The sequence below is a fragment of the Silene latifolia genome, chromosome 4 (genome assembly GCF_048544455.1).
Source record: "Silene latifolia isolate original U9 population chromosome 4, ASM4854445v1, whole genome shotgun sequence".
Lineage (NCBI taxonomy): Eukaryota > Viridiplantae > Streptophyta > Magnoliopsida > Caryophyllales > Caryophyllaceae > Silene > Silene latifolia.
This window is the reverse complement of record NC_133529.1, coordinates 59,991,796-60,018,733: the sequence shown is the minus strand read 5'-3', so window position 1 is coordinate 60,018,733 and position 26,938 is coordinate 59,991,796. Positions and strand designations below refer to the sequence as shown.

Below are 26,938 nucleotides of genomic sequence, written 5' to 3'. Positions count from 1 at the left end.
ATCTGTATCATCCTTTTCGTCTGCATTAGAAATTAAAATATGTTACTGTAACACTCGTCTCGTCAAACTATAACTATAAGAAATAATTAGTTACAGTAACAGTGTTACTATATCACCTTCACCAGATTGTACTTCATCCTCTTCATTGACCTCCTCTTCATCTGAATTCTCTTTATCATCATCGTTTTCATTGGCACCCTCCTGATACCTTTCTTTTCCACTGCCTGCCTCATCATCGTCGTTGTCATCATCACCGTCGTCATCATCGGTCTCCTTGTCATCAACCTCCTCATCATCCATCTCCTTGTCAGTCTCCTCCTCCTCTTCCTCCTCATCATCTTCTCATTCTCTTTATCATATTCCTCACTTAACTTCTTCAAAACATCCTTTACAATGTATTATGATGGGCATGGTTTCATTTTTTTACTCAATTTTGAGCTCTTAAATGATGGGAAGTCATTTTCTCTTCTCTTCATTGATTCAGCCTTTCGCACCACGTCTTCTGTATATCTACGGTAGTTAGCCTTTAGGGGAAATTTTCCTTTCTGCTTTGATTCAAAAATTTCCAATCGGTTAAAAATTGACTGGTGAACTAGGTCTGAATCCCTCTTCAGCAGCAACAACATCAGGTGTGTTTCCTAAGTAAATAAACAACACCAAAACAGATAAATTAGATATCAGTTTTAACTGCTGTAACAAATGCACAGAATTAAATTTATAAAAAACAACTCACGTCAACAACTTGTTCTTTCAACTCGACATCTGTTTCAATGCCAGCAAGCTTCTCCATCAATATGTACTCCCTCCCCTTACCATCCTTATGACAAACAACCTCCTCTCCTTAGACTGATCAACTTCTGCATGTTCCATTTTATAGAAACATATTAAAATATAACAACATTACAGTAAAGCTAGTACAGTAACATTGTTACTCTAATATAGTTGAGTAACATTGTTACAGTAACAAAGACGGTTTAACAGTTGGAAAAAAATGTTATTTTACCTTCAGAGGGCACTCCAATGCTTTGACAAATAGGGTAGTCTGTTTCTGTCATCTCACCACCCCCTAGATAACCTAGCTTTGCTTCATTCTTGACTCTCTTGGATATTTTATTATCTGACCAATGTTTGATCAGAGGTGACTCAGAAGGTTGTACCTCCTTGTTAAATTCAAATCGGTGAATGTATGCCAAAATGAGCACTACAATACACCCACAGAGACACTTCATAGCTCCTGTCTTCAACCCCTTGATACCTTAAACCATCTTTTTAAAGACCTACTTTGACCAGTTATAATGTTTAATTTTCTACACATCGTCCACCGCATTCAACAGCTTGAAATCAACTGAATATTTTGCCGTCGGCGCTAGAAACGTGGACAGTGCATAGAGAATAAACACCTGCTTGAACTCATTACCACATGCACCCTTGTTATTCTTAAACCAATCTACCACCAGATTCAGGGTTATGTTCTGACTACCCACAATGTTGAACTTCCTTCTCCATTTCTGTTTTAACTCAGTATCCTCAGCCTGTGATGCGCGACCAGTTGCGGTCAGCTCTACATCATTACCATCCATGGGCAGTAAAAACATGTCATGCACATCAAAGTTTGACAGAACGAACTACTCTGTATCAGAAACTTTGACCTTGAAACTGTTATGATCAAAAGCCTCGACAAGCAGGTCTGTTAGCCCAGAAGGAACTACTGTTATCTTCATGTTCAGAAGTCTTCCAAAGCCAATTTCTCTAATGGCTCTCCTTTGTTGTGAAGAAAACTTGCTCAAAACATCGACCAATGACTGGGCCCTGCATTTATTTGTGTATTTATCCGGCGTGTCATGAACATGAACAAGCCAACATTAGCACCACTGCTTAAAGAGAGTTGCAATGTTTATGTAAATAAACAGCAATAAGATTCAAAGTAATAATATTACAGTAACAATGATACAGTAAACATGTTACTGTAACACTATTACATTATATTTTATTGTTTGCCAAGCAGAAAAAATATATACTTTTTGACCATATCTTCTTCTTCAGACTTCACGATCGTCTTTGCTTGTCTCTTCTCTGTTTTAGCCCGCTTAATTGAGGTTTTGGATTTGTCGCTTGACTCATCCGACACCTCGTAATCTCCTTCACTTTCTTCGTCAGATGATACTGGCTTATTTCTAGGCCTCTTTTTTGTTGCTGTCATTGGTTTCTTTGTTTCAGTCATCTTCATATTCAAGACCGTTTTTTCGGTAATGTTTTTCTTGTTAACTACCTTTTCTGATTTCTCTGTTACTGGATCCTTTGCCGCTGAGATCTCCTTGACTGGAACTTTCTTTGTTGGTACAACCTTCTTAACAGGTGTGGTTTTCACCTTCTTCTCTGCCGTCTTTTCGGTTTCTTTGTCTGATCTCATTCTGTTGCCACCTCTTTTGCCAACTTTGAAGATTTTGCCATTGCTGCCTTCTGGGTCTGCACCTTTGTAACAGTAACATCTTTTGGCAACTTTTCTGTCTGCTCCTTTGCCACCGTCTTTGATTGTTGCGTTTGCACCTTTGCTACCTTTTTGGTTGGTGCAGTTGCTGCCTTCTCCATTGGTGCAGTTGCTGCCTTCTCTGTTAGTGCAGTTTTTGCCTTCTTCGTTGGCACCATTGCTTTTTTTGTTGCCTTTTCTGTCGGATTCGTCAGTGCCTTATGCATTGTCACCTTCAATTCCTTTTTCGTTGCTGTTTGTGGTTCATTTTTAGTTTCTTTGGGTCGGCCCTTTTCTCGCCACTCTATTGGGCTGTCATTGGTTTAGGTACCTTTTTGGTAGGAGTATTTGTTGCCTTACGTGCCTTTTCAGTCGGTGACTTCTTTGCAACTGTCTCTGTTACCTGACCCACATTCTCAGCAGTATCTTTCCCCGCCTTCTCTTTTGTCTGAATTGACAGCTTTTCTTTTTGCACCTTCTTGGTTGGTTCAATTTTGCTTTTCTTTGTAACATCTGATTCCTTGGGCACTTCTGCTTTCCTGACATTGTTTTTCCAAAATTCAAAAATCAGAATAAAAGTAATAGTAAAACAATAAAAATTATTATAGTGAAAATGAAATTATGCTGCTCAAGTCTGAGAAGAGATGACAAATGGAAAAAGAAGATAGCTCAAAAAAGAATGCAATTATGTTACAGTAACATTTAATATTTTTTAGATTTCAAATAATTATATTTAAACATAGGAACTACATTTATACTGTTACTGTAACAATGTGACAATAATATTAAGTACTAAATTTTCATAAATTAATAACCCTAGTAAGTACTTACTCATGCTCATGAGAAAATTTGAACTCCTTCTGTACTGTCGGCTTTGATAGCTTCTCTGTCCCAACCTTTTTAATTTGTGTCTTCTGTGATGTTGTCACCTTAGTCTTCTTTGTAACAGGTGATTTATCCGGCAACTCTGCTTTCATGAGATTGTTTCTTCAAAAATAAAATTCAGAATAACAGTAACAATATAACAATTACAACTATGTCAAATGGGAAAGGATGAATAGTTTTATAGAACATAACATACGACTGTAACACCATTATTGTAACAATGTTACATTAATATTAAGTACCACGTTTCCATAAATCATAAACCCGATCAACTAGTTGTCAAGCAAACATTTATAGGGACATCCTCCGGGACTTACTCGTCTTTATGAGAAGCTTTGACTTCTTTCTGTTCAGTCGACTTTGACTGCTTCTCTGTCTGCACCTTTTTTGTTGGTGTCTTCTCTGATGTTGTCGACTTAGTCTTCTTTGTAACAGATGATTTATCCGGCAACTTTGCTTTCCTGACAATGTTTTTTCAAAAATGAAAATCAGAATAACAGTAAAAATATAAGAATAACAACTATTACATTAAAAAGAAATGATGGTAGTTAAGTCTGAGATGGAATGTCAACTGGAAAAAGATGAATAGTTTTTTAGAATAAAACATACTACTGTAACACAGTTACAGTAACAATGTGACATTAATATTAAATACCACGTTTCCATAAATCATGAACACGAGTAACTAGTTGTCGAGGAAACACTTATATGGAAATCCCTCTGGACTAACTCATTTTCATGAGAAACTTTGACTTCTTTCTTTGCAGTCGACTTTGACTTCTACTCTATCTGCACCTTTTTTGTTGGTGTCTTCTCTGGTACTGTCACCTTTGTCTTCTTTGTAACAGTTGATTTATCGGGCAACTCTGCTTTCCTGATAATGTTTTTTTCAAATATGTAAATAAGAATAACAGTAAAAATATTAGAGTAATAGATATTACTGAGAATGATCATAGTAACAATGGAAAAAGAAGCATTCATGTAAAAATGTTACACTAATATCAATAAGTATTTAGAGTTAAAATAATATTGTTTAAATATCATAACACAGTGACACTGTAACTATAACAGTGTGACACAATGATCAAAGAATCGGTGCTACTCTTTAAACATTGTTAATGTTCTTTTTGTTAAGCAATATTATTGTTACTCTATTTAAATAAGCGATGTTTGTGTTTTTAAACTATAGTGCTAACACAATTGCAGAAAAAAAGAGTACGAATACAGTTGCATGAACAAATAAAAAGCGTGTAATACAAAGGTTTTGGGGAAATGTAGAACACGAAGAACAAGATAAACATAGAAATCAATAGCATGTATAATTAGAAAAAACATTAATCACTGATTTTTCACAAATCATAATCCCTAACTTTTAGGGGAAAACTAAAACATGAATTTTCACAAAATCATAATCCCTAAATTTTAGGCGAAAACTAAAACATGAATTTTCACAAAATTTAACTGCTATGAGAACAAAAAACGAGAATATTATTTCTAGATTCCAAAGTTTAAATTACCAAACATACTTGCGATTGACAGTTTAGTTATATAATAATTTATGATCAGCAACAGCAACATCAAAATTAAACCTAATTTTAACAAAAAAATCAATTAAGTAGTTCGTGTAATACATTAACCCTAATTTATTCAATTAATCAAATATAATCAACAACAACATCACCGACAACAACAATATCAACAAGAACAACACGCGGTAACATAAAATCGCAAAAAAATTTACTTATATAATAATTCATGATCAACAACAGCAACATCAAAATTAAACCTTATTTTAAAAAAAAATCAATTAAGCAGTTCGTGTAACACATTAACGCTAATTTTTTCAATTAATCCAATATAATCAATAATAACATCAATGACAACAACATTATCAACAAGAACAACATGCAGTAACATAAAATCGCGAAAAACTTTGATTAAAACAAAAACGATAATAATGATCGATTGATACCTTTTCATTATGAAGATTTTTTGAAGTTGTCTGCTTTACTTTTTGAAGTTATCGATTAATTTTAGTGAAAATTTGGTATGATTTTCGAAGAGTTTAGAAGAATTTGGAAAGAAAAGTTGTGAAGGGAAGTTTTAGATTTTTATTAAATATAATATGCCGCCGGCACTGCAGTTAATTTTTGTCAGTTATTAGAGAGAGGAAAAAACAGCGGTTGGTAGAGAGAGAAAAAATAGTGCAATTATGAGCTGCCAGGTCTGCGCCCCTTCCCTTTATATTCCCGCCTTTTTTTGTTACACGTGGCTTAATTCCAGTGGTTGATTCCATAAATCCAATGGTTGAGATTCGCGGGACGGACTCACATAAGACATTGGACTCACCGGATGCTCTCTCTCTCTCTCTCTCTCTCTCTCTCTCTCTATATATATATATATATATATATATATATATATATATATATATATATATATATATATATATATATAGAAATAGGATCATATGAGTTAGGTCACTTTTCGTGAGTTACGTCTCTGAATCTGGACCATTGATCTAACATAAGATATGTGGCTGAGATTTAATTTTACATCTCATATATAAACCCAATTTTGACAGTTTGACTTCTTTTTTCCTCCCATTTTCTCGACAGTTTCCTTCTTTCTTTCTTTTTCTTTATTTTCTCTCTCTCTCTCTCTCTCTCTCTCTCTCTCTCTCTCTCTCTCTCTCTCTCTCTCTCTCTCTCTCTCTCTCTCTCTCTGAAAATTCCAGTCCGTTCCATTTTTTTCGTTGTTCTTCATATTCGTTGTCCTTCTACTTCAATTTGTGCTCAATTTGTTTGTTCTTCTACTTCATTATCGTCGTTTCTCTCATAATCGTGGTTCTCATTTTGTTCGTCCTTCTCAACAGGTAATCAATGAGCTGAACTTATTTTTTCCATTGATTTTGTTCAATTTTGCATGTTCCTCTTCTTGTTTTCTACTTGATTTTCTTGTTTTTCTTCATTTTGTTTAGTATATAGTTTAATTTGTTGTGTTTTTGTTGTTAAATTACATTTTTCATTGTCTTCGCATAATTTAGGGTTTCGTAATTCATTTTTTCATTTTTATATCTGTTGTTGAGGTTTTTCTTTTTGTGGTGAATTCCTGTATTTCTAATGAACATAAGGTCTGTGTGTTTGGAATTATTTGTGTTATTGTAATGTATTGGGGTAGTTATTGTAATATAGAAACTTAGTTATTCTATACGGAGTATTATTTAGTTATTGATCTTGAGTTAGTGTTTTAAAGTCAACTTTTAGTCAAGTCCAGTTATTTTAATATGAAAAGTTTGTTATTGTAATATATTGATGTTGTTATTGTAATATATTGATGTTTATTATTGTAATGTATTGGGGTAGCTATTGTAATATAGTAATTTAGTTATTCTATACGCAGTATTATTTAGTTATTATTTTAGTCAAGTCCAGTTATTGTGTTACTTTATCCTGATTATTGTATTATAAAAACTCAGTTATTGTATTAGTTGTTGTCATATTTTTTTTTGTTTATTCTTATAATTTTGTATTCTATTGCTCAGTGATAAAAACAAATGGGTCCTAAACGTAATAGGGAGCCTGAAGTTGGTAATAAAGCTGATTTGAAACGCTCAAAACTAAATTTTCCCAAAAAGAAGCTCAATAAGGTTCCTGGAACTCCAAGATTGAACATGTGAGTATATGTTCCTCCCCCCTGTTATGAGTTTCTGTTTATTTCTCTTTTGTTTTGATGTGTCACTCTTTTTATATTTTGCTTGATTTTCCATTTCAGCGCTGCAAACATTAAAGTGAGCTGTCGTCCTAATGGGTTGGTTAATCTGGTAAAACAACTTGGTCCAAATCAGCGAAAGGCTGTCATTGAGATCAATTTAGTGCTTTGCTTGACTTTAAAGTGAACAGTCTGCCATTGGGTGTTATACCATTGTTAACTTTAATGCAACTGCTCATATTTTTCAAGTAAGAGATGTCAAGTTTTTTCTGTCAAAAGATGATGTCTATGATGTTTTTGGATTGCCAAACGGTGGTGATAAGGTTGAGGTTGTTTACACTGGACATAGTTTCTTGTCTTCACAAGAAACATTGAAAGCTGAGTTCCGGAAGAAGTTTAATGTAGAAGGGACAAATTATGTTACTATCCCCGGTGTTTATAATACAATTACTGCTATGGGCGATGGTGGGGGAGATGAATTTCGGAAGCTATTTGTGCTTTATGCTATGTCCATTGTGCTTGCTCCCCCTTCAAATTATGGAATTGACTTTTCAATTCTTAAAGCGGTGCAAGATGTTTCACGTATCCACCATTTGGATTGGTGTGGGTATGTGTTTGATAAATTAGTCGAGGGTGTTGAGCGGTGTAGAACTGGGTCGTCTACTTTGCGTGGTTGCATACTTGTTGTTATGGTGGCATACTTCCATCGTATGCGTTTTAAGGGGTACTTTAGAGCTCAATTATGGTTTATTAGGGAATGGGGAATATATCAATGGTGTCTATCTTGTCTGCAAACGCTTAAGAGAAGCAAAAGCTGCTGAGGTATGTGCAGCCGTTGTTGATAAACATGAACCTGGGAAAAGTATCTGGAACTGCTTGACTGTTTTGATACTGATGATGTTATTCGAGCAAAGGCTGCTGATGTAAGTTCCAATAATTCTTGTGTAATTTATGACTTTCTGATTTTTTATAACTTATAATAAGTGATTTTTGTAGTTATTGTAAAGATGTAGTGTAGTTATTTTAAAACTTTGTAGTAGTTATTGTTTTCAATTAGTATAACAATTATTGTAAAGACTTAGTATAATTATTTTTTCGTTCTTTTTGTTTTTCTTAGGTTTCCCAAGCACATTTTTTTATGATGAAGAGGGATGTTGAGATATTTCTCCATTTGTACACGCAACGGAAGGAAGCGATGGGAAAGGAGTGTGGTTCTTCAACAGTTGAAGATTCTTCGACAGCCACTTCATTTTCTTTGACTCCTACTTTCATTAGTGATGAAAATTCTTTGTTCACTAAATATTTCAATTTTATTTGTGAAAAAGTTGAGGAAATGAAACAAGCGGGAAGTAGACTGTCGTTGTATGAAAGTTTTTGCATTGAGCATGAAAAGGGGAAAGATGAAAGGAATGGGGGTTTAGCGTTTGATCCAGAAAAATATAAGGTAGTTTATTCTCGGGAGAAAGGTAAAAATAATATCCCTGATGTAGCGGTTGAGAAACCGAATGAGCAGGTGCCAAATAATGATATCATTGATAATATTGATGTTGAGTGTGAAGCTGTTCACTTGAGTAATGTGGATGGCGTTGTTAACAAAGTTGTCAACGAGGCTCTTGTTGTGGGTAGAATGCAAGATAGTTCTGTTGTAAAAACTTACCTGCTGCATTCAGACGTTATGCCTGAGCATACGTTTTTTTGGGAATTGTGGTATAGGGTATGATTTAGATTGTGAATCATCTGATCCTGAAGGAGTTGTAGTGTCTGCTTTTTTTGTGGAGTACAAGGAGCTTTTTGCTCCTATTTTAAGGCAGAGGAAGACTGTACTTGATTACTGTTTTCTGCACGATTATGACCTACGGATTGGGTAAGCATTATATGTTTGTCCTTACCTCTTTTTTTATTGTTATTATATCCATTTTTTAAAAGCTTTATTGTTGTTTATGTTTATGTTTTTACTATATAATTTGTTTCAATGTGGCAGGGAGGATTTGGTTGTGTTTTCATTTCACAATATGTTAACTCGAGATGACATTATTTCATTGTCTACTAAGCCTATGATCACATCGAACGTGATTGACTGCTGGTCAGTTTTACTTAACGACATGTTTTTCAAGGCTGGGAAAGGGTTATCCCCCACAAGAAGTTTTTTCTGTACAAGTCATTCGGTATGTGCAATTTGTTATATATTTTCTGTATCAGTAAATTTAAAATGACAATTATTCTATTATAGTTTCTTGATTATTGTAAAGCATGTTAGCTGTTATTTATTCAGCTAAACAAGTTTTCCTATTCTTCAGATTTTATTATTTTATTTTTATTATTTCAATATATTAGTGTGGTTATTGTATTATAATGAAGCTGTTATTGTGTTTTTATTTTTGTGATATATCATTTTAAATTTTATAGAGCTTATTGTATTGTATAATGAGAGTTATTGTAATGCAGAATAGTTGTTATTGTATTCAGTTAACCAAGTTTTTTCAATTGTGATACTTCATTTCTCTTATAGTGTGGTAATATTTTCATAGGATTCTTTGTTTAAGCTTATTAAAGCTGCTGCTGATGAGAAAGATTTATATAAAAAGGAAATTTGTTGTGCTTGGGACACTGTCATTGAGAACAGCGAAGGTTCTCTTGACATTGGGGCCGATTTGGTAATTTTTCCAATCCTTTCTCTTCTTTTTTTTTCTTTTGTTGATCATTTTATCGCTGAGAACAACCAAGGTTTATGAATGCCTGTTTCATCACGCGCAGGTTTTTATTTCTGTTCATTTTGGAGATCATTTTTCTGTGTTGTTGTTAATTTTGTGGGGAAGACTGTGGACTATCTTGACAATCGTGTATATGATGACTTTGAAGATAGTATCTGGGTGTCGGCTACCAATTCTATTGTACGTACCTTATTCTAAGTTTTTTTTTTCATCTACTTGTTTTAGATATGTTTTTTGTTCTTGAATGATGAATTTTGATTTAAAAATTTAACCAGGTTAAAATATTTGGTAGTTTTCTTGTCGAGAAAGGCTATGAAAGAGGCAGTGAGGTCTGCAATTTCAAATTTGTAAATGTGTCTTTTGGGTGAAAATCGTCAGGTTCTGATAGAGAATGAGACTAGGTCGTTAAATGCTAGAATTAACCTATCAAATTAACAATTTATAAACCAAACTCAACTCTACAGTATCCAATTAAGAATAGTAGTAAAGGGAAGTAATGGTCGAACCCAAGAGAAGAGATTTAAGACTAAAAACTTGAATTTAGACTAATGAAAATGAACAAAGCACAAGACTATGCACAAGCTATGGGTATTAACAATGAACAATAAAAGAGAGACATATATGGAGAATTGGCATGGAGAAAACAAGTAACAAAATGAAAGAGATGTGATTTTTCCTATAAAACAAGGTAACAAACACTTGGTATGCAAGTAACACTTATAAAAGGTGAGAACTTGGTATAATCCTACAAGTTTCAACTTTTCTCAAAGCAAGACTCTTTTCTCTCCAATTTCATTTACCCAACAACAATCATCAAGCAAATGATTACCACTATCTAAGCCAACAATGATAATCCTACTTAAACTACAAATTCTAACATTAAACCATGTAGGAATTGTAGCCAAGAGCATGAAGAGCAAACCAAGAGGAAAGTAAATGGGATATCACAAAGATATGTCTAAGCCAACAAATCCAATGACATAATCAATTTCTACTCACAAAGGTTGATACTTTAAACCAAGATATCAATGATTATGAAATGCTTCAACAAGTTATCACAAAAGCAAGGAACTTTGCAATAAACAAGCAATAGATGAACATTAAAGAGGCAAGGGTAATTACTTCTCCCAACAAAACATTCATCATGGCATTAATACTTAGAAATTGAAATAAATGAAAGAGTAGAGATTAAAGAGTCAATACAATGATAAAGATGAAAGCTTGCAATGGATTACACCAAGTAGGGAAGGATTTAGCCTTCCATAGTCTTCATAAACCCAACAATTAAGGAAAGATTACAACTTTGAATGGAAATTGTCTTCTAAATTATTACAAGATTCGAACCCTAAATATGAGACTAGATGAGATGATAGGATGGTAGGTAAATGCTTTAGGTCTTCAAACTCTCGGGTATATATAGGGCTTCACGAAAACTTAGAAAGATTTCCAATAAAGAAGCCCAAAGAGGAGATTAGAAAACCCGTATAGCAGAGCTGCGCAGGCTGCGCAGCCTGCGCAAGAACTGTTCTTGCCTGCGCAATTGTGCGCACCTGCGCACCTTGTTTGCGCAGGCTGCGCACAGGCTCGCATTTTTGGGCTTCTATTTTCCAAGAGCTAGGCCTCCTCAAATGCCTTCATTTCTTCTAATCTTCATTTCTACTTCTCCCAACTGGTTTTCGGGTTACAAATGATCCTCTCGTGCCTTGTCTTAACCTTTGAAAGGTGCTTTATTGCCTCCCGGGTTCCGTGCATTAAGATCGAGTGTCCAACCGAGGTAAAGTGCACAAGTTACCACATCATACCCAATTGTCAAATGCTAGGAAAAGCATACTAAAAGACCCATATTAAAAGACATGAGGGTGATAAAATCACCCTCTTAGACCGACACAAAACATTACTATCAAGTTCCCAGAACTTGGATTGTGGTGTTTTTGTAATGATTCATATGATGTTTTATATTGGAAAATTGTTCAAATAAGAGTTGCATGATCCATTCAAAAGGATCATATATAGAGATGAGATAGCTGCCATCTTGGTTTTAGCCGATATCAACAAAGAGAGGAAACAGTTGTTGGCTTTAGTTGATGCATTTACAGAGGCAAAGGCACCTTTGCTGCCTGTTTTGGTTGAGAAGCGTAAGCTAGCTGAGTTGGAAGCGATGAGGGCTGAAGCAGATGCTTTGGAAGCTGCTAGGGTTATGGCAGAGGAACTGGATGATGGTGTAAGTACTCTGGTGCCTGAGAAAAAGAGGATGCCTGATACACCTATGAGCGCTGGGATGATTAGATCAGGCCGAGGTAGTTTTAGAAGACCGAACTCTGATGGTTTTGGTTACTCAATAAACTGTGGCAAGGCAGATACAAATCTTGTCGTTTCAAAAGTTATGAGGGCTAACAGCAGATATACACGTGCTATGCCAAGCAAGAAGAAACAAGTTGTTGATTATTGTTTCATGGATGTAAACAATCTTGCAAATGAGTATGTTCTTTTTCTCCAAACTCAATGAGAAACAAGTTTGTGTGATTATTCTAATACTGTATTACAGTTATTGTATTATACAAATTCAATTATTCTATCTATTTTATAAATCCACTTTGCTGTAACATACTCGATTATTGTATTACATTACCATAGTTATTGTATTATGAAAACTCAGTTATTGTATCTGGTAGTGACTTTTTTTATATATATTTTTTTTAACATTACTAAGCCTTTTTTTTTACCCCTTTGCAGTGAACTTTTGTTTTCTACGGGAAATGTTATCTTGGATAGGTCTGATATTCTTTCTACAAAGCTCGAAAATTACAATGAGTTGCGCATAATAGCCGCCTGGTCGGTTGTTTTCAATTTCATGGAGATTAAAGAGAAAGAAGCGCCAATGATGATATTCCTTGGCACACAACATATGGTATGATCTGTTGTTCATTGTGCAGTTACTGCAGAATGTTTTATCATTGTTCTTCAATTTTCTTCACACTTTATGGTATTTATAGGGAATCTTTTAAGACATGCTAGAGCAAGGAGGGGATAGTGATGATGTATCTGACAGTCAAAAAGACAAGGTTGTGCGGTTTTGGACCTATTTTTTAGGTGAAAACGTTGTAAACTCCGAGATCGATGTGGACCTCGTCTCCATCCCGTTGTCCTTAGAAAAGCACTACTTTTGTGTTTGTGTGAACTTTATCAACTTGACGGTTGATTTGCTGGACCATACGTTACATGAGGATTGGGAAAAATCTGATTTTTACAGACTTGTAAAGATTGCAGTATGTTTTTCTAAATCCTGATTATATACAAATTCTATTTTCAATCAGAATTATTGTATTGCTGTAACAAAGTTATTATATTGTTTTAAACCAGTTATTGTATACTCGTGTTTTCTAATTCCTTTTTTTGTTTTTACATGTTGTAGGTTGATTGTTTTTCTGACTTTTTGGATACAAGGAAAATAGCAAAAGAAGGGGTTCTCATTAACACATTTACATTCGTGAATGTTGATTTTGAATGGAAATCGAATGTCAAGACTGATAAGGAATCGGGATTTTTCACCATGTTTCACATGCTCACATATGAAGGGAAGCACGAGAAGGGGTTGTATTCAGTTAAGAAAAAAGTTGAGAGGATTCCTATATGGCTTGATATGCTGACTATTATTTTGATGTCAGATGTGAATGAGTCAAGAGCGTCTCCTTTGGAACAAGTGGAAATTTTGAGGGGGAGTATATTGGAAGTAGAGAAAGATCTTTTAAAAGACAGAAGAGCGGGGACGAAAAGGTTTAAAACAGCAGCCGTTAAAGGTTCTTCTCGGCGAAAAGTATAAAAGACCAATTGATTGATTATAGATGGATTTAGCGAACAATTGTAGATGGATTTTTGTTGGATAATCTAATGTTTAGATAACTGTTATTGATTGATTGAACAATTTTTTTCAGATAGCGTTTTTGTAATGCAATTTCTTTAATAGTTCCAGACAGTTATTGTAATAGTTCCAGACAGTTATTCAAATTATCAAATGCAATTATTTTAAAACTCACATGTAGTTGATTATTGTAAAGTGCTTGCCCAATTATTTTAAAGCATATGTTTGATTATTTTAAAGCTCTCATGTAGCTGATTATTCTAAAGCTCTTGCCCAATTATTTTAAAGTATATCTTTGATCAACAAATTTGATGAACAAATTTTGAGACGTAATAAGCTTTTTACCGTGTCAAGTTACAAATCATCAAATTAATATATTTATAGAAATTTGGTATGTCTCTTATGTTTGTTTACATGATTCTTGTCGTCAGCAAAGAGCAAACTGGCAAGTGTGGTAACAAATTTAGAACAATTGCAAATAGATTCAACATCCATATCTTTGATTATTGTAACAAATTCCTTATTGTGGTCTTGAATGAGATATTTTATGGTAATTTGGTACTATATTTTATGTAATTTTGGTACTATATTTTTATGGAATTTTGGTACGTTAATTTTTGTAAATTATAGTTTTTGTAAATTGTGGTTATTGTAAAGCATACCTCTGATTATTGTAAAGCTTTCACATGATTATTGTAATAGCGCAAGGTATTAAATGAACAAAATCAGAACAATTGCAAATAAATTCAACATCAATTATTGTAAAACATAACTTTGATTATTGTAAAGCTTTCACATGATTATTTTAATAGCGCAAGGTATTAAATGAACAAAATCAGAACAATTGCAAATAAATTCAACATCAATTACTGTAAAGCATAACTCTAATTATTGTAAAAGTTTAACACAATTATTGTAAAGTATAACCCTGATTATTGTAAAAGTCTAACACAATTATTGCAATTATGCGGTTATTGTAAAGCATAATCTTGATTATTTTAAAGCATAATCTTGATTATTTTAAAGCGTAATCCATTTTTCATTCTTTTTCTTCATCTTCATCCTCCATTTCATTTTCCTCTTCATCTTCTTCCTCCAAAGCATGCTCAACAACGGATTTGGACAGTTTCTCTTGTCATGGTTTCTCATTTGTTTGCAGTTATTACATAGCCTCTTCGGTTTGCTCGCCTTCTCAATTGCCTTATCCTTGTTTGATTTCATTCTCTTGCCACTTCCTTTGTTTTTTGCAATCTTTGGCGGAAGAACAGTAATATTTGATTTTACTGAACAACCTAAGAGCATTTCCAGTTCTTGTTCCTTTGTCAAGCTCTCTTTTGTTGGATTTATTTTCTCTCGGAATTTTAAAAGCATCAAAATTAGCTCCTTGATCTGAGTTTGAGTCATCGAGTTAAGAACACTTATTGTTGCATAAAACTCAGACCATACCCTTGATAATTCCAACTTTCTCAAATTAGTGGGATCGTAGTCTTGCAATAACTTTCCATCCAGTCCATACAAAGGCTTTCTATATGACTTCTTCGTCCATCTGGTTTCGATGTACTGCTCCAGTATGCTTTGCAATCCTCTTCCTGATGTAATCCATGAAATTTGTTTACAAAGGATTCCTTTCCTCTCAAACATCTTGCACGTACATGTTGTTTCCTTCGATTCGTTATTGTGAGCAACCTGCATTACAGTGTAGTTATTTCAAAAGGCAAACATAGTTATTATATAGTTCAACATGAATTATTTTATGCAGACTAGCAATGAACACCAAGGTAGAAGTCCATCAGTTTTTTTAATGTTAAAATACGGTTATTGTATTCTTTTATCACAGTTATTGTATGTTAAAGTAAAAAGACAATTATGTTTATAAAATGGAATAGCCTGAAATATTCTATGCTTCCTGTAGGCATCTTCAACATTTATAATGTGCATGTTTCCTTGCTCAGAAAATCCCCTAATGGCACACGAACAGGGAGCCATTTGCACTTGCCCTTGGAAATCATAGAAAACAGTATGTGTGTAGATTTTAGAGGCATGTTTCTCAATCATTGTCTTAGAAGAAACCTGTGGAAACGTGTTGTCACTTGCAGCATCAAGAAATATCTGATTATAGCGTTGTTGTTCCATTGCACTTTGAAAACGCAACCAAAATTCTACAAGTGTGCCATCTATGCTCTCAAATCTTTTGAAATAACTGTTTTGACTCTCTGATCTTTGTGTAGTTGTCAAAAGGCAGCCTAAAGGCAAATCTCTAAAGTAAGAAGGTATCCATTTGTGCCTTTTGCCATACATGTATGTCAACTAAGTATTATCATTCAACTCAAAGTCATAAATCACTTGAGACCATTTTTCTTCAAACTCAATGGGTTCCAAGTCAGTATCCCAAACAACTGCACATATTCGCTCAACAAAGTCAGTCTACTTACAAATCTGTGACTCAACTTTATCGGTAAGTTTTTTCATTATATGCCACATGCAGTAACGATGTCTTGCTTTCTTAAATACAAAACGCACACCGAGTTTAATTGCCGGATCTTGATCAGTAATAATGCACTGAGGTTCCTTGTTGCCCATACAATCAAGGAACTTCTTAAACACCCAAATGAATGACCCATCGTTCTCATGATCGACAAGTGCAGCATCAAAAGTCATCGATTTTTTGTGGTTGTGAACACCAGTGAATGGGGTGAAGGCCATGTGGTACTTGTTAGTACTGTAAGTAGGATCAAAGTTGATGGTGTCCCCAAACAAGGAATAATTCATTCTTGCTTGTGGATCTGCCCAAAAGATTAAAGCCAAACAGTTATCCTCATCAACTTGATAAGCATAGTAAAAGTCATCTTGTGATTCAGAAAGCGCCTTTAAATAATCGAGAATCATGTCAACATCCTTGTCACCTATGTAACATTTAATATTTCTTTTGAAGTTCTTGAATTCTGTGAGAGATGCACCGATGTTTGCATACCCATTTGATTGTTCCGCCGGAATTCTAAATGTCTTGGTAGCACCGATGTTGAGTTTACAATTGTTAACAATTGTCTGCTTAATGTAAAGGTTAAGTGTTCTTAAATTTTTCTGGAATTCCCTTTCTTTGAGTGAGCAGAGTCTGTTATTATGACCTTCATAAAACGTATCAATGGCATACCCTATTAGCTCCTTAAGGTCATTGAATACAGCACAAAACCGTATTTTTGCGTTGCAACCAAATCTTGTTATTTTTGTTTGCTTTGGCTCTACAGATCTTTTCCTCTTCTTTTTCTCTTCCGTGTTTTCAAATTCAACAGCAGGTTTGAGTTTTTTGCGATCCACTTTGAATCCATGTCTGTTGCAGACCATTGATTTTTTGTCTATCAGACCATCACGGAATCTTGTTTGTGTGTACTTTGTTGGTATGAAACTACAAGCCACAGCATATAAATTGTAAAACTCTATTGCCTCCTCCAGCTTTACAAACATTAACCCTAGAGCAGGCTTGAAACCATTTTCTACCATCCTACTTCACTCCTCACTGCCACATGGAGTATATCTCAATCCCATATTATGGATAGTATTTTCTCCTATTTCAGACGCAACGGTAGGTGTAGACAAAGTTGTTGCATTGGTAGTATTAATTTCAATGCCTGGAAACATTAAAACAGGAGAACTGTTATGGTATTATTAATTTCAATATCTTAGATTCTATACAAAACAAAATAACACAATCTCTGCAGCAGCAGTTATTTTAATGTTATAATGCAGTTATTGTATTATACAAATCCAATTATTCTATCAGAGGGGGGAGCTTTTTAGTGAGATTGGTAGCCTAGTCCACCAAAATCCACACACAGTTATTTTAGTGTAATAGTAAAGTTATTTCATTATTATATAGTAGTTATTGTAAGGATATTTTTGTCAGGTCTTATAAAATAGTATTTATTATGAAACAAAAATTTCTGCTACAGCAGTTATTTTAATGTTTTAATGCAGTTATTGCATTATACAAATCCTATTATTCTATCAGAGAGGGGAGGGTTTTAGTGAGATTGGCAGCCTAGTCCACCACAATGCACATACATCTATTTTAATGTTATATTAAAGTTATTTAATTATTAAAGAGTAGTTATTGTAAGGATATTTTTGTTAGATCCTATAAAATAGTATTTATTATGAAAAAAACAATTTCTGCTACAACAGTTATTTTAATGTTTTAATGCAGTTATTGTATTACACAAATCCAATTATTCTATCAGAGAGGGGAGGGTTTTAGTGAGATTGGTAGCCTAGTCCACCACAATGCACACACAATTATTTTAATGTAATATTAATGTTATTTCATTATTAAAGAGTAGTTATTGTAAGGATATTTTTGTTAGATCCTATAAAATAGTATTTATTATGAAAAAAATAATTTCTGCTACAACAGTTATTTTAACGTTATAATGCGGTTATTGTATTATACAAATACAATTATTCTATCAGAGAGGGGAGGTTTTTTTACTGAGATTGGTAGCCTAGTCCAGCACAATGCATCACAGCTATTTTAATGTAATATCCAAATTATTTTAATACTGTAAGTCAGTTATTGTATTATTCTAATCCAGTTATTCAAATACTAGATATTGAATGATATCATGAATGAAAACCTACATGCAATTATTGTGATATTATGTAGTAGTTATTATAACGACAAAATGAGTAACAATATGAAAATAATCTATATGCAATCAGTAGTTTTAACAAAAAACTTATCAACCTAATAACAACAGTTATTATATCAGCATTATGTCACAAATTTATACTTGAATTCATCGTTGTTTGATTATCAGCAATATTATCAAGCAGAGTAAGAGTTTGATCGTCTGAATTCAGCATCGTTGAAGCTGAAAATTATGGAAAAAAACACGTAAATCAGGTCAGAATTTGTTATTTGATTCAATTACTGAAGTTATTCAATTATTAAATCAGAAATCGGAAGAAATATCAATACCTTCAGTCAAATTTGAAGAATTAGGGTTATTCGGAGAAAAATTGATGAACAAATTGATAGTTTTAATTGAAAAATCAAAATAGTGAATGAATTGTTGATCAAATTTTGAAGAACTGGTGAATTTGTTGATCAAAATTTGAAGAACTAATGAACAAATTCCGCGTGATTTTTTGATAAACAGAGTGTTTGATCAGTAGAGAGAGACAGGTGGAGAAACAGAGAGAAAGAGCTGGGAATTTTATGACGTCTCAAATTTTGATAATTGGGTTTTGTCAACTCATTTGCTTACATATGCGGGGAAGCTCACGAAAAGTGTCAAACTCATGGATCTTGCCTATTATATATATATATATATATATATATATATATATATATATATATATATATATATATATATATATATATATAGGGTTGGGGTCACGTACGAACTAAAGCTCAGTACGAACTAACCCAACGAATAAAATACACAAAATCTCATCAGTTCTTCCTCTCACTCTAATCCAATAAAAGAGGCGCATCTTGATTTATTCGTTTCTCTTTCCGACACCATTGTTGTGCCTTCAATCCAACTCCATTATTGCACCTCTGAATCGTATCAAATACAATCAAGGTAAGTTTTAATTCAGATTTCTATTTCCTATTTAATGAACAAATGCAATTCGAAATCTTAGGGTTTACTTAACATTTTGAACTCGAAACAATTAGGATTTGGTAATAATCTAACAAGAACGATTTTTTTTATTTCAGGTGGTTATAATTGAAGAAGAAGATGCGGTTATGGCTGAAGTTATAGGTAAGTACTGCTGCATGTTCTTTGTATCCAGCAAGTTAAAGATGTTTATGTATGTAGATGTAAGAATGTGTCTTTAAACCAATGTTTTTTACATTTAATTTGGAGGGGGGAAGGGGATTAATATATCGCGAGAGCTTATTTTGTTTTTCCTGCTAATTGAGACCCCAAATAAGTTGCTTTTAAAAGTTATGTGTATCCAGGTAGTTGAAGGTGTGTTTCTGTCAATATGAAAAAATGTATGATTGTGAAGATGGAGGGAGTATTACTTAGGTTAGTCAGTGATTTCGATCTCATCTTTGCCTGCCCTTGTCTAAGTGGGGGGATGATCCTTGTAATTGAAGTTAAACTGAGTTTCCGTATTCATCGAATTAGATGTTAAGGCCTTGTTTTGATTGCGGGATTCTGTTTGGTTAGCAAAATAGAAGCGAAAGAGAGGCGGAGGGATTCCGGGATTCTGTTTGATTCCTCTCTTCTTGCTTATGATATAAACTGAGTTCTTTCCCTTAGCTCAGATATTGATTTTCTGTGCAGACATTGTATAAGTTACTATTGTCCAAGCATCTTCAAGTAATTCACAAGGAGATCAGTTACTTGTCACTAATGCACCGCATGAACTTTCTTCGAACAATGTATCAGGTATCAAATTGTAGCATGTTATTAATTATTGTATTGTCTAATAAGCTTGAGTAGGTTATGACGGATAAAATTACAATCACTTTTTTTTGTTTTTTTTTTGTTATTGTAGCTACCCCAGAAGTTGTTTTTGATAATCCAATAGTGGGATTGCCGAGATGCTCAGCAGATTTAAAACCAGCATTGTGGATGAAATTTATAACTTTGGAAGAAGGCATAGATTTTTACAAGGAATATGCCAGGGTTTGTGGGTTTCTTACAAGGTTAGACTCAACAAAATTGATTGATGGGGTTATTACACATATGTGGTGTGTGTAATAAACAAGGCAAAAGTAATCACAAGGGTACAAAAAGGAAGAGGACCCTTACGCGAATTGGTTGTCAGGCTAAATATAGTTTTAGAAGAATTCAGACGGGTGAATATGAGATTTATGATTTTATTGAGCTTCACTCACATGCTATGTATACGCCAGCAACTATGATACATCTGAAACCATATAGGGATTTAAACTTGGTTCACAAAAAAATGATAATGGAAAATGCCCATGTAAACCATGGTCCGGTGTAGATACCCAGTATCTGCTGAGACTCCAACAAACACCTGGTGATTATCAGACTATAACATGCTTTGGAATCGCGGCATTTGATTGACAATTTGTGTACAACTTTACGTCGGAAAACTTAAAACGATTTCGAAAATTAAACATTTCAAAACATTTCAAAAATACCTGGAGTGTTTAATGCACGACGACGGTGTCGCAATGACACTAACTAGAGTCAAAACCGACACCAGACCAAAAACCGACTCAAAAATTCAAATCACAATGAGTTGCGCATAATAGCCGCCTGGTCGGTTGTTTTCAATTTCATGGAGATTAAAGAGAAAGAAGCGCCAATGATGATATTCCTTGGCACACAACATATGGTATGATCTGTTGTTCATTGTGCAGTTACTGCAGAATGTTTTATCATTGTTCTTCAATTTTCTTCACACTTTATGGTATTTATAGGGAATCTTTTAAGACATGCTAAAGCAAGGAGGGGATAGTGATGATGTATCTGACAGTCAAAAAGACAAGGTTGTGCGGTTTTGGACCTATTTTTTAGGTGAAAACGTTGTAAACTCCGAGATCGATGTGGACCTCGTCTCCATCCCGTTGTCCTTAGAAAAGCACTACTTTTGTGTTTGTGTGAACTTTATCAACTTGACGGTTGATTTGCTGGACCATACGTTACATGAGGATTGGGAAAAATCTGATTTTTACAGACTTGTAAAGATTGCAGTATGTTTTTCTAAATCCTGATTATATACAAATTCTATTTTCAATCAGAATTATTGTATTGCTGTAACAAAGTTATTATATTGTTTTAAACCAGTTATTGTATACTCGTGTTTTCTAATTCCTTTTTTTGTTTTTACATGTTGTAGGTTGATTGTTTTTCTGACTTTTTGGATACAAGGAAAATAGCAAAAGAAGGGGTTCTCATTAACACATTTACATTCGTGAATGTTGATTTTGAATGGAAATCGAATGTCAAGACTGATAAGGAATCGGGATTTTTCACCATGTTTCACATGCTCACATATGAAGGGAAGCACGAGAAGGGGTTGTATTCAGTTAAGAAAAAAGTTGAGAGGATTCCTATATGGCTTGATATGCTGACTATTATTTTGATGTCAGATGTGAATGAGTCAAGAGCGTCTCCTTTGGAACAAGTGGAAATTTTGAGGGGGAGTATATTGGAAGTAGAGAAAGATCTTTTAAAAGACAGAAGAGCGGGGACGAAAAGGTTTAAAACAACAGCCGTTAAAGGTTCTTCTCGTCGAAAAGTATAAAAGACCAATTGATTGATTATAGATGGATTTAGCGAACAATTGTAGATGGATTTTTGTTGGATAATCTAATGTTTAGATAACTGTTATTGATTGATTGAACAATTTTTTTCAGATAGCGTTTTTGTAATGCAATTTCTTTAATAGTTCCAGACAGTTATTGTAATAGTTCCAGACAGTTATTCAAATTATCAAATGCAATTATTTTAAAGCTCACATGTAGTTGATTATTGTAAAGTGCTTGCCCAATTATTTTAAAGCATATGTTTGATTATTTTAAAGCTCTCATGTAGCTGATTATTCTAAAGCTCTTGCCCAATTATTTTAAAGTATATCTTTGATCAACAAATTTGATGAACAAATTCTGAGACGTAATAAGCTTTTTACCGTGTCAAGTTACAAATCATCAAATTAATATATTTATAGAAATTTGGTATGTCTCTTATGTTTGTTTACATGATTCTTGTCGTCAGCAAAGAGCAAACTGGCAAGTGTGGTAACAAATTTAGAACAATTGCAAATAGATTCAACATCAATATCTTTGATTATTGTAACAAATTCCTTATTGTGGTCTTGAATGAGATATTTTATGGTAATTTGGTACTATATTTTATGTAATTTTGGTACTATATTTTTATGGAATTTTGGTACGTTAATTTTTGTAAATTATAGTTTTTGTAAATTGTGGTTATTGTAAAGCATACCTCTGATTATTGTAAAGCTTTCACATGATTATTGTAATAGCGCAAGGTATTAAATGAACAAAATCAGAACAATTGCAAATAAATTCAACATCCATTATTGTAAAACATAACTTTGATTATTGTAAAGCTTTCACATGATTATTTTAATAGCGCAAGGTATTAAATGAACAAAATCGAACAATTGCAAATAAATTCAACATCAATTCTCAGTAAAGCATAACTCTGATTATTGTAAAAGTTTAACACAATTATTGTAAAGTATAACCCTGATTATTGTAAAAGTCTAACACAATTATTGCAATTATGCGGTTATTGTAAAGCATAATCTTGATTATTTTAAAGCATAATCTTGATTATTTTAAAGCGTAATCCATTTTTCATTCTTTTTCTTCATCTTCATCCTCCATTTCATTTTCCTCTTCATCTTCTTCCTCCAAAGCATGCTCAACAACGGATTTGGACAGTTTCTCTTGTCATGGTTTCTCATTTGTTTGCAGTTATTACATAGCCTCTTCGGTTTTCTCGCCTTCTCAATTGCCTTATCCTTGTTTGATTTCATTCTCTTGCCACTTCCTTTGTTTTTTGCAATCTTTGGCGGAAGAACAGTAATATTTGATTTTACTGAACAACCTAAGAGCATTTCCAGTTCTTGTTCCTTTGTCAAGCTCTCTTTTGTTGGATTTATTTTCTCTCGGAATTTTAAAAGCATCAAAATTAGCTCCTTGATCTGAGTTTGAGTCATCGAGTTAAGAACACTTATTGTTGCATAAAACTCAGACCATACCCTTGATAATTCCAACTTTCTCAAATTAGTGGGATCGTAGTCTTGCAATAACTTTCCATCCAGTCCATACAAAGGCTTTCTATATGACTTCTTCGTCCATCTGGTTTCGATGTACTGCTCCAGTATGCTTTGCAATCCTCTTCCTGATGTAATCCATGAAATTTGTTTACAAAGGATTCCTTTCTTCTCAAACATCTTGCACGTACATGTTGTTTCCTTCGATTCGTTATTGTGAGCAACCTGCATTACAGTGTAGTTATTTCAAAAGGCAAACATAGTTATTATATAGTTCAACATGAATTATTTTATGCAGACTAGCAATGAACACCAAGGTAGAAGTCCATCAGTTTTTTTAATGTTAAAATACGGTTATTGTATTCTTTTATCACAGTTATTGTATGTTAAAGTAAAAAGACAATTATGTTTATAAAATGGAATAGCCTGAAATATTCTATGCTTCCTGTAGGCATCTTCAACATTTATAATGTGCATGTTTCCTTGCTCAGAAAATCCTCTAATGGCACACGAACAGGGAGCCATTTGCACTTGCTCTTGGGAATCATAGAAAACAGTATGTGTGTAGATTTTAGAGGCATGTTTCTCAATCATTGTCTTAGAAGAAACCTGTGGAAACGTGTTGTCACTTGCAGCATCAAGAAATATCTGATTATAGCGTTGTTGTTCCATTGCACTTTGAAAACGCAACCAAAATTCTACAAGTGTGCCATCTATGCTCTCAAATCTTTTGAAATAACTGTTTTGACTCTCTGATCTTTGTGTAGTTGTCAAAAGGCAGCCTAAAGGCAAATCTCTAAAGTAAGAAGGTATCCATTTGTGCCTTTTGCCATACATGTATGTCAACTAAGTATTATCATTCAACTCAAAGTCATAAATCACTTGAGACCATTTTTCTTCAAACTCAATGGGTTCCAAGTCAGTATCCCAAACAACTGCACATATTCGCTCAACAAAGTCAGTCTACTTACAAATCTGTGACTCAACTTTATCGGTAAGTTTTTTCATTATATGCCACATGCAGTAACGATGTCTTGCTTTCTTAAATACAAAACGCACACCGAGTTTAATTGCGGATCTTGATCGGTAATAATGCACCGAGGTTCCTTGTTGCCCATACAATCAAGGAACTTCTTAAACACCCAAATGAATGACCCATCGTTCTCATGATCGACAAGTGCGGATCAAAAGTCATCGATTTTTGTGGTTGTGAACACCAGTGAATGGGGTGAAGGCCATGTGGTACTTGTTAGTACTGTAAGTAGGATCAAAGTTGATGGTGTCCCCAAACAAGGAATAATTCATTCTTGCTTGTGGATCTGCCCAAAAGATTATAGCCAAACAGTTATCCTCATCAACTTGATAAGCATAGTAAAAGTCATCTTGTGATTCAGAAAGCGCCTTTAAATAATCGAGAATCATGTCAACATCCTTGTCACCTATGTAACATTTAATATTTCTTTTGAAGTTCTTGAATTCTGTGAGAGATGCACCGATGTTTGCATACCCATTTGATTGTTCCGCCAGAATTCTAAATGTCTTGGTAGCACCGATGTTGAGTTTACAATTGTTAACAATTGTCTGCTTAATGTAAAGGTTAAGTGTTCTTAAATTTTTCTGGAATTCCCTTTCTTTGAGTGAGCAGAGTCTGTGATTATGACCTTCATAAAACGTATCAATGGCATACCCTATTAGCTCCTTAAGGTCATTGAATACAGCACAAAACCGTATTTTTGCGTTGCAACCAAATCTTGTTATTTTTGTTTGCTTTGGCTCTACAGATCTTTTCCTCTTCTTTTTCTCTTCCGTGTTTTTAAATTCAACAGCAGGTTTGAGTTTTTTGCGATCCACTTTGAATCCATGTCTGTTGCAGACCATTGATTTTTTGTCTATCAGACCATCACGGAATCTTGTTTGTGTGTACTTTGTTGGTATGAAACTACAAGCCACAGCATATATAAATTGTAAAACTCTATTGCCTCCTCCAAACTTTACAAACATTAACCCTAGAGCAGGCTTGAAACCATTTTCTACCATCCTACTTCACTCCTCACTGCCACATGGAGTATATCTCAATCCCATATTATGGATAGTATTTTCTCCTATTTCAGACGCAACGGTAGGTGTAGACAAAGTTGTTGCATTGGTAGTATTAATTTCAATGCCTGGAAACATTAAAACAGGAGAACTGTTATGGTATTATTAATTTCAATATCTTAGATTCTATACAAAACAAAATAACACAATCTCTGCAGCAGCAGTTATTTTAATGTTATAATGCAGTTATTGTATTATACAAATCCAATTATTCTATCAGAGGGGGGAGCTTTTTAGTGAGATTGGTAGCCTAGTCCACCAAAATCCACACACAGTTATTTTAGTGTAATAGTAAAGTTATTTCATTATTATATAGTAGTTATTGTAAGGATATTTTTGTCAGGTCTTATAAAATAGTATTTATTATGAAACAAAAATTTCTGCTACAGCAGTTATTTTAATGTTTTAATGCAGTTATTGCATTATACAAATCCTATTATTCTATCAGAGAGGGGAGGGTTTTAGTGAGATTGGCAGCCTAGTCCACCACAATGCACATACATCTATTTTAATGTTATATTAAAGTTATTTAATTATTAAAGAGTAGTTATTGTAAGGATATTTTTGTTAGATCCTATAAAATAGTATTTATTATGAAAAAAAACAATTTCTGCTACAACAGTTATTTTAATGTTTTAATGCAGTTATTGTATTACACAAATCCAATTATTCTATCAGAGAGGGGAGGGTTTTAGTGAGATTGGTAGCCTAGTCCACCACAATGCACACACAATTATTTTAATGTAATATTAATGTTATTTCATTATTAAAGAATAGTTATTGTAAGGATATTTTTGTTAGATCCTATAAAATAGTATTTATTATGAAAAAAATAATTTCTGCTACAACAGTTATTTTAACGTTATAATGCGGTTATTGTATTATACAAATACAATTATTCTATCAGAGAGGGGAGGTTTTTTTACTGAGATTGGTAGCCTAGTCCAGCACAATGCATCACAGCTATTTTAATGTAATATCCAAATTATTTTAATACTGTAAGTCAGTTATTGTATTATTCTAATCCAGTTATTCAAATACTAGATATTGAATGATATCATGAATGAAAACCTACATGCAATTATTGTGATATTATGTAGTAGTTATTATAACGACAAAATGAGTAACAATATGAAAATAATCTATATGCAATCAGTAATTTTAACAAAAAACTTATCAACCTAATAACAACAGTTATTATATCAGCATTATGTCACAAATTTATACTTGAATTCATCGTTGTTTGATTATCAGCAATATTATCAAGCGGTAAGAGTTTGATCGTCAATTCAAAGATCGTTGAAGCTGAAAATTATGGAAAAAAACACGTAAATCAGTCGAAATTTGTTATTTGATTCAATTACTGAAGTTATTCAATTATTAAATCAGAAATCGGAAGAAATGTCAATACCTTCAGTCAAATTTGAAGAATTAGGGTTATTCGGAGAAAAATTGATGAACAAATTGATAGTTTTA

At 33.5% G+C, this 26,938-nt stretch overlaps 4 protein-coding genes across 4 annotated transcripts; all 4 read right to left on the bottom strand.

Moving 5' to 3' along the window:
- Positions 1-14,057: 14,057 nt before the first annotated feature.
- LOC141651560 (protein FAR1-RELATED SEQUENCE 1-like) lies at positions 14,058-15,763 on the bottom strand. The gene is made up of 3 exons (XM_074459265.1): positions 15,518-15,763; positions 14,819-15,316; positions 14,058-14,072 (listed from the first exon to the last, which is right to left on the bottom strand). Exons 1-3 carry the CDS (start codon positions 15,761-15,763, stop codon positions 14,058-14,060), a joined length of 759 nt encoding a protein of 252 aa, XP_074315366.1.
- Positions 15,764-15,937: 174 nt separating this feature from the next.
- Positions 15,938-17,128, bottom strand: LOC141651559 (protein FAR1-RELATED SEQUENCE 5-like). Its single transcript, XM_074459264.1, has 2 exons — positions 16,153-17,128; positions 15,938-16,026 (listed from the first exon to the last, which is right to left on the bottom strand). Exons 1-2 carry the CDS (start codon positions 17,126-17,128, stop codon positions 15,938-15,940), a joined length of 1,065 nt encoding a protein of 354 aa, XP_074315365.1.
- A 5,203-nt stretch (positions 17,129-22,331) lies between these two features.
- LOC141651558 (protein FAR1-RELATED SEQUENCE 1-like) lies at positions 22,332-24,037 on the bottom strand. The gene is made up of 3 exons (XM_074459263.1): positions 23,792-24,037; positions 23,093-23,590; positions 22,332-22,346 (listed from the first exon to the last, which is right to left on the bottom strand). Exons 1-3 carry the CDS (start codon positions 24,035-24,037, stop codon positions 22,332-22,334), a joined length of 759 nt encoding a protein of 252 aa, XP_074315364.1.
- A 174-nt stretch (positions 24,038-24,211) lies between these two features.
- LOC141651557 (protein FAR1-RELATED SEQUENCE 5-like) lies at positions 24,212-25,402 on the bottom strand. The gene is made up of 2 exons (XM_074459262.1): positions 24,583-25,402; positions 24,212-24,300 (listed from the first exon to the last, which is right to left on the bottom strand). Exons 1-2 carry the CDS (start codon positions 25,400-25,402, stop codon positions 24,212-24,214), a joined length of 909 nt encoding a protein of 302 aa, XP_074315363.1.
- Between the last annotated feature and the right edge of the window lie 1,536 nt (positions 25,403-26,938).